This window comes from Pelobates fuscus, chromosome 2 (assembly GCF_036172605.1).
Source record: "Pelobates fuscus isolate aPelFus1 chromosome 2, aPelFus1.pri, whole genome shotgun sequence".
Classification (NCBI taxonomy): Eukaryota; Metazoa; Chordata; class Amphibia; order Anura; family Pelobatidae; genus Pelobates; species Pelobates fuscus.
Window position 1 is genome coordinate 419,436,031 of NC_086318.1, and position 8,942 is coordinate 419,444,972.

The 8,942-nt window shown below is 40.4% G+C and overlaps 1 protein-coding gene across 1 annotated transcript in view; it reads left to right on the forward strand.

Annotated features, from left to right (window-relative positions):
• Positions 1-8,491, forward strand: part of SLX4IP (SLX4 interacting protein) — a 137,928-nt gene extending 129,437 nt beyond the window's left edge. Inside the window, exons 8-10 of the mRNA XM_063444022.1 lie at positions 5,030-5,139; positions 6,456-7,634; positions 8,308-8,491. Coding sequence (XP_063300092.1) covers positions 5,030-5,139; positions 6,456-7,596 — 1,251 coding nt within the window. The 3' untranslated portion in view covers positions 7,597-7,634; positions 8,308-8,491. The remainder of the gene's footprint in view (positions 1-5,029; positions 5,140-6,455; positions 7,635-8,307) is intronic.
• The last annotated feature ends 451 nt before the right edge of the window (positions 8,492-8,942 follow it).

Here is an 8,942-nt window from a genome sequence, read left to right on the forward strand (position 1 = left end):
TAACTACCTGAAACATACAGGATCCAGGTCCCAACTCCAGCCTGCTATGCAACTAAGAGGCGAATCCAAGATGGCCGCCATGCAGCAACAAACCCTGAGACAAGCGGACCCAGAAGCACAGACCTGAAGAGAAGCCTTTACAGCTAAATTTTACTAGATATGCCAAGAATTTTGGAAGCGGATAGAAAGCCGATCTGCCCCACAGAAGACACCTGACACCGCACTGGCTCATTGTCCCATGGCCAAGCTGGGATCCCAAGTGGAGCTGATCCCACAGAGCCGTTCCCACTCCCAAGGGGTGAACCGACGGCTGAAATCTCGGCGGGCTCGCAAGTCCTTCAATAGGAGAAGAGAGAGCCCTGGTCCTCAGGCACTGAATCTATATAAGGCACGGGCTAGATGCAGCTAAATGGACTAAAGGGACTGTTCCTACCACTTATGTTGCCAGCCAGTCCATATCACCATCGGGCGATAGAGGTGAAGGGAACAGGCCGGGGAATGGACTATTCGTTCAAGCACACCAGTGGCATTGGGTAAAAGCTTGCTGCTGCCTCTATATCAGCCACCTACCTGGTCACAGAGCAGGACTTAATGTGTGCTTACACTAATATTTTCTGCTAAATACCCAGCGGTACAAATATTTCTGCTGTGTGCTGTGTTATGTGCGTGTGAGGAAGCTATGTGTGTGAGTGAGGGTGCTGTGAGTGTCAGGGGTGCAGTGTGTGTGTGTGTGTGTGTGTGTGTGAGGGTGCTGCGAGTGTCAGGGGTGCAGTGTCTGTGTGTGTGTGAGAGAGGGTGCTGTGAGTGTCGGGTGCACTGTGTGTGTGAATGAGGGTGCTGTGAGTGTCGGGTGCAGTGTGTGTGTGTATGAGGGTGCTGTGTGTGTGTGTGAGGGTGCTGGTGTGTAAATATGTTTGATGTGCTTGTGTGTTGGGGGGCAGATTATTATCAATATATATTAATTAAAAATAAATAAATAAGCATTGATTGTATCCCCCCTCCTTTCTTACCTTTACCTGCGAGGGGGGACCGTGCTTCCATCCCTGGTGGTGCTAGTGGTGAGTGAACTCTAGGCTGTGGGGAGCATTGCCATGGCATCCTCTCTTGTCTACCTCCCCAGCCGGTGGCCGCATCAAACTGCATGAAGGCCGGTGAGGGAGATCTTTGATCTCCCCACCGGCCCGTCATGGAAATCAGCGGGGCCGGCACACGGATAGTGCTGGCCCTGCATGGACCAGCCTGGTAGATTCTGTGATCTCCTTTGCCGGCCTCGTCCCTTGGACATCGTGGCCCACCGGACATTTGCTCGGTGTGCCCAATGGCCAGTCCGGGCCTGCCTGTAGCACATATGGAACCTCTCTGTTAAGACTTCTGTGTCAAAGTACACTGCTTACACTTGTTAGTACAACTTGAGCTCTTAGGCAGTACCTGTTTAACCATAACTACTTTACGTCCACATTGACACCAGTACATGTCTCAGATTAATCAGCTAATGACTATCATCGACAGGCATAACAATCATCTTGTTTTCTTTTTCTTATATACACTGAGCAACGTTTCTTACAAACATGTTATTTATACAAATCGTGCAGTCTATACCCCTTTAACGACAAGTGACGGACAAGGTCCGTCACTCAGGGGAAACCCTTAACGACGAGTGACGGACCTCGTCCGTCACACGTTAAAATTAACCCCAGATCGCCGCAATTGCAGCGATCGTGGGGTTAATGGTGCTCCGGTCTGCCTCTGTATTAGAGGCAGACCGGGAGCACCGACTTGCGCTGGCCCAGCACATGTGCCCGCTCTGACAGCATGTCAGAGCGAGCACATGTGCTGTGTATACTTACCTTCCACCTCCCTGCACTTCCGGGTTCACTGTGAAGTGCAGGGAGACGGATCTTCACTGATCCTGCCCTCTGTAAAAAATAAATAAAGTTAAATTAAAATCCCACCCCCCTTTACCTAGTTTAATAAAAAAATTAACCCCTTCCCTGCCAATTGATCACTGACTACAGTGATCAATTGGCAGGGATTACATTTTACTATGATCTGATTTTTTTTTTTAACCCCTGAGGGTTGTTAATTATTTTTTTTTAACCCTCAGGGGTTAAATTTATTTTATTAATTAATTAAAATATTTTAAAATTATAAATTTAGCTAGCTGGGGAGGGTGGGGAATTGGGGGATTTAGTGTTAGGCTAACTAGGGGTTAACGTTAAAAAAAAGTTTTAAAATAAGCTTTAAAAAGTTAAAAAAATTAAGTCAAAAAAAGTTTTAATAACGTTTAAGTAAAAAATAAAAAATAAACCCTTTACCCAGTCCAAATAAAAATTAACTCCTTCCCTGCCAGTCGATCACTGCCTACAGTGATCAAAATACAGATCACAGTATTATACTGTGATCTAATTTTTTTTAACCCCTGACGATTAACTTTTATTTATTTTATAACCCTCAGGGGTTAGATTTATTTCATTAACTAATTTAAATATTGTATAATTAAATATTTTGCTAGCTGGGATGGGTGGGAGTTATGGGAAAGTGGGGAATTTACTGTTAGTGCTGCTTACTGCTAGTTAGGGGTTAACGGTAAAAAAAAAAAGCTTAGAAAAATGTTAAATTTGTAAAAAAAAGTTTTAGGAAACTTTAAAAAAATTAATAAGCAAAACAAAAGTTTAAAAAATTGTTTTAAAAAGTAAAAGAAGTTTTAAAAAGTTAAAAAATACATTTAATAACGCTCACTACACCTGGAACAAACTAAAGAAAAAATGATCCCACGCCAAGGTTCAAAATATGCCTTTTGAATTACCCCAGGGTGTATTCTTTAATAAATAGTATGTGTTTGTGGGGAAGTTTCAATAACCAACCATCTAAACTACTCCAAATTGGAACATGGACACAGCATAAAACTTCAAAGTTAGAAAAAAACTGAATGACTGCGTCTCAAATGTGCCACTTCAACATCCACATATACCTGGCAAAGGTACATACGGGGGTATTGCTGTACTCAGACCACATAGCTGAGCAACATATGAAGTATTATACAGTGGTAGCACACATAAGGTTTGCAAAATATACTGTGCAAACTCACTTTGTGTGTCAAAAAGGCAGAAAAAACGCTTATTACCACTACACCTGGTACAAGCTAGCGGAAAAATGATCCCACGCTAAGGTTCAAAATATGCCTTTTGAAATACCCTGGGAAGTCTTCTTTAAGAAATGGTATGGCTTTATGGGGTATTTGGATTATATAGCCTGGTAAAATACTCTAAAATGGGACATGGGCACAGCATAAAAATGTAAAGTTTGAAAGAAAATGGAATGGCTGTGTCCCAAATGTGCCCCTCCGATGTCCACATATACCAGGTCTCCTATATGGCACTGTAGCTTCACAAAATAGTGCCAAAGACATACAATGGGGGTATCATTTTACTCAGCAGATGTAACTGAATACAAAATAAAACTTTGTACAGGAATAGCACACACCAACTTTACAAAATACACATCAGAAGTTCTTTGTTATAAGTTTGTGTGCCAAAACCCCCCAAAAATAAAATTTGGCGGTGAAATGGCTTTGTAGAAAGTGTCAAAACAACCTTAGGTAAATAGCCTGTGGTGTCTACTTTATATAAATATATACTTTTGTGTGGCAATTTTATTTTCTTTTATGGCTATTAAGCTTACAAGACAAACATACCAAATTCTAAAATCGCTCCATATTAAAATTTTATTTTACTCCTTGTGCTTTGTGACCTGTAACTACCCAAAAAAACTTAAAATCTCAGACACATTATATATTCTGTAAATCAGAACAACTAAATACATTTATTTTTAATTACTTTCCTTAACCTGCACTAATTGTGCATACATTATTATTGCAAAAACTGTAAAAAAAAAAAAAACCCTCAAAATTTCTTTTTTTTTTTTGCATTTTTCTGTATTTTTTTATAATAAATAAGCATTTATGTATGTATATATATATATATATATATATATATATATATATATGTACATCAAATTAAAGCCCTTTCTGTCCTTTAAAAAACGGTATATAATATGCGTCGGTGCAATAAATTAGTAAAATGCAAATTGCAGTTGAACGCAAACAGTAAGTGAAAGACAAGCTTCTGAAGCTCTGTCCTTAAGGGGATACTCAAGCCATATTAATGTTTACTTTGAGTATTTGCTGTTGTGGCACTACCGGCATGCATGTACCTTTTAATGCACATCAAAAATTAAAAAATAAATCCAACAAAAATTATATAAAATCTTCAACATTTATCATGAGATAAGATGCTCAATCCAAAATGTGCAATCGTTTCGGGATGTGTGGTCTTTGTGACATTGGCCATGATGTCTGAACATTTAATTGAAGGTCTAATTGCTTCTTTTGAAAAGAAATAAAAATGCTTAATTCACTATTAAGAAGTCCTGTGAGTGCGCCAAAGTAAACTGTGTTACATGAATTGCGGATGGTCAGCACCAAGGCAAGGATCTTATTAAGGTAGACATGTTTATTCCTGTGTCAGATATACAACACTAAAATATCTGAACATGATGCACTGTACTAAGCCGCATGCATTATGTGTGGGTGAGCAGGTTCACACATAAGTGTATGCGGTAACAATTTTTGTAGCTTCAGACAGGGAGCTCCTGAAGGAATGACACTGAAAAATCTGAACTGTGCAAGTGCTAATGAACAGTGAATTCTTGAGAACTAAAAACAGAATATGCAAAGTTTAGTGTGTTGTGACCTAAATCGTGAGATTCCTCTGTCAGGTCGCAAAGTTTACTGTTTAGCAAGTAAATCCTTAGATCAATGCATTTGCAAGCCATTTCAATAAATGAATGGGGAGCACGTTTAAATTGGATACTCCCATTTTGCTTGACAGAGTCCCTTTAAGATTATAAAAGGAAACATCTGTACGTGTTGGACAACAGAACGGTCATCTTGATAATGCAGTTTCCTGGGCCTGTTTCAAATGCAATGTCTTGTTTTATTACTATTTTTTATTTTCTTTGGGTTTTATAGAGCAAGAATTGTTCCAGCGGAACGTCACATTATTTTACTGAACGCCGAGGAAATGAAACAAGCAGCGTATCCTCCATTACCCCGAAAAAGCAAGTGGCACTGAAAAACATGTACGTTGCTTCCTGTGGGAATTGGGAGGGTAGAATGTTTTATAATTTATTCTAATGTAATTTAATAAGACTTTGACAGATGAATTCACACGTTTATACGTATTGTCCTACAATAGGAAAGAACTCCAAAATATTTTTTATGTCACAATTTGTCCTTTTTTCCTAAATTGCTCGTTGGCTAAAAAAAAAATGCCATTTTGGACAGTTACATTTCTTACGTTGGCTATTTTAGTGTCATGTGTTGTTGTTTTTTTTAATGTAATTTATTGTAGAGTTTAATTCATAATTTAAGTTACTATGATGAATATCAAATTACGCTGTGGTAAAAAAAAGCCTTTTTTAATTGGACTTTGCCTCTAGAGATTTATTCATAATTTCTACATACACTGCAAAATGATGGCACTGGTTGAAAATATATTTAGTGTCTTGGGATGCATTCTTAAAAAAATCTATTTGTTCTATATTTTATTTAACATCTACTGAAATGTGAAACTAGTGCAGTACTGACCCAAACATCTGTAACAAATTTAGAAAGTACAAAGTGAACTTCTTCACGGTCGAGTAACTATGCGAGTGTTTACTGCATAAATAGAGAGATAGATATACATACAGACAGATATAGATAGATAGACAGATAGAGAGAGATGCATGGATAGGAAGAGAAATAGATAGATTCTTAGATAATGAGAGAGAATGATACTATATAAAGATACATACATAGATAGATAAGATATATTATAAATACTTTAAGCTTATCCTACACTATAGCGTTGTGAATACAAATCCTTTTCCATTGCCGATGCTCCCTCCCCCCAAGTCATCGAGAAGGCATGGCCTCTTCTGGCGATTATTGCGGACCTGACGCACACGCCGCTTGTGCTTCCAAGCTTCCCTATAGGAAATCGTTGTTTTCAGGAAGACAGTCGCTAGAGGTGGATTTAACCCTGCAATGTTAATATTGCAGTTATTCCAAACTCCTTTTCTTTTTTTTACAGGACAGAGTCATTATTCCCAGACCATTTAATTTAGATGAAGTGGTCCAGATGCCTTCAATGTCCTTTTAAGACAGGGATAGGCAACTTTTGGCACTTCAGATGTTGTGGACTACATCTCCCATAATGCTGGCAAAGCCTCATGGGAGATGTAGTCCACAACATCTGGAGTGCCGAAGGTTTCCTACCAGTGCTTCAAGATGATTTATGTGTACCAGTTTATCTGCACTGTCATGAAGAATTTTGTTTATCAAAGTCACAATTAATTAAATCAATGGTAAGAAGAGTGATCTGTACCATAACATTTAAACTTTGAAATTACAGAATAAAGAAGACAGACTCTATTAAGGATAACCATTATGAAGGTGAAGCCAGCACTGATGGACAGATTTTCCCCTGCCTCAGGATAACAGACAAAGGGAACGAGGACAAGAAAGATCAGACTATGACCAAAGCGCAGTCTGAAGCTGCATGTAGGAGTGTGGAGGAACCAACGCATTGCATAATTACTACAGAGAAGATCCTCACGCTTCCTCTTCCAGAAGTGGAAAATCATGTTAATCACAGACTTCCATGTGAAACTAGCAGCCAGCAAAAGCAAAATCTCGTAACCAGTGTTATGCAACAGAAAAAGAGAAGGCATAGCTCGGAAGGGACTCCAAATACAAGAAAAAAGGCAGATTTAAGGAATGACACATTTGTTAGTCAAAATGTGAATAACGATTTCAGTGAGATACATAAATCTTTAGAGGACATTTCTTTCACTTCAAAAACAGTTTGCTTTTCAAAGATTTCAGCAAATACTTTGACAATAGGAAATACAGCTGTGACCAGGAAACTATCGGAGCAGACTCTGACTGGCAAACTACCGGAATGGGCAGAGACTGGGACACTTCCGGGACAGACTGTGACCGGGAAACTACCGGAATGGGCAGAAACTGAAAAACTACCGGGACAGACTGTGACCGGAAAACTACCGGGACAGACTGTGACTGGGAAACCACCAGAACAGACTGTGACCGGGAAACTACCGGAACAGACAGTCACTGTATCAGAAGAGATACTTACTGCTAAATTACAGGCGCAAACTGTGGCTAGTAAATTACTTGAGGAAAAAGTGACCCGTACATTACTAGAGCTGATAGCTACTGGTGAACTACTGGACCCTACTGTAACTAGTAAACCATCAGAACAGATAGCAACAAGTAAACCACCAGAGCAGACTGTGACCGGTAAACTACCAGGACAAACCCCAGCTGGTAAACAGTGGGAGCAGACTGTGTCTGTTAAACCACCAGAGCAGACTGTGACTGGAAGATGTTGTAGCATGGAGAGCAACCAACATCCAACCAGGTCCTTGTCCTCAGATATCCCAACCAGACCGAATTCTAGAAAAGATATTAAGAAATGTACAGAATTCCCGTCAAAAAAGCACAAACTTCAACGGCCTAAAAAGGGGCAATAATTGGGAACCAAGTCTTTATTTTGTCTATAATTTGATGCCTTACATCTGCTTTACCATGAATAGGCAGCTCCAGTGAAGACTTCTGTCAGGTGTAGGCCTAATCCAGGATTCTTTGGAATTAATGTTAATTGATTTGTTACAATGGTGTTGTAGTTGATTATCTGGAGAGACTTACAAGGTTAGGGTCTGGAAAAGACTGTAGTTGTAAGATAGTGCTATGTTCGGAGTCCATGTTCTGTTTCTGTTCTGCATTAGTTGGCATTGCTTTCTTCACAAACTAACTTTAGCTGTTCACTTGGTTGTCATTAGTGTGAGCCCCGATCCAGTTAGTACACCCAAAGTAATTTTCTTCCTATCTGGTAACACTGTTCATGCTAATTAGGGCTTCCACCACGGGGTACAGGAAGCAGTACTTTGGTTTAAGACCTATCGAAGTGCACAGGTCTCCTTTAGCAGTGTAATGATATGCGGATAGTAATATCCCTCTCACAACTATATTGGATTGAACTACTTGCATGAGACCAGGCCCCTTTCCAGACCGCATGAAATGGTTTGATGGCTTTCTCTCATGTGGAAATATTGAGACAATGTGATTTTATATCACTTCGTTCTAAGGCACAAAAATTGCTGCTCAGGAGAAGCTGTTTCATCCTGTTCCCCACTAGGAACCAAGTTAACAGTCCACCTGCTCTTAAAGGACCACTATAGTGCCAGGAAAACAAACTTGTTTTCCTGGCACTATAGGGTCATTAGGTTCCCCCCCCCCCACCCACCCACAGGGCTCCCTTGCCGCTGGGCTGAAGGGGTTAGAACCCCTTCAGCCACTTACCTTTCTCCAGCACCGGGCTCCCTCGGCGCTGGTGACCTCTCCTCCCCCTGCCAACATCAGCCCTGCATGCGCGGCAAGAGCTGCGCGTGCATTCAAACCGCCCATAGGAAAGCACTACTCAATGCTTTCCTATGGACGTCCAGCATCTTCTCACTGTGATTTTCACAGTGAGAATCGCGGAAGCGCCTCTAGTGGCTGTCAGTGAGACAGCCACTAGAGGCTGGATTAACCCTCAGTGTAAACATAGCAGTTTCTCTGAAACTGCTATGTTTTCAGCTGCAGGGTTAAAACTAGAGGGACCTGGCACCCAGACCACTTCATTGAGCTGAAGCGGTCTGGGTGCCTAGAGTGGTCATTTAAGTTGTAGGCAAAGACGAAGGTGAATAAAAAATTGTATGTGTATGCATTGTTATCTTTGTGTTTGATAATGCATGTGTGCATCTAAGAGAGAGTGTTTGTGTGCCTGTGTTTGTGTCTCTGTGTGTGTTTGTGTCTAGAGCTGGAAAGACATGTCTGG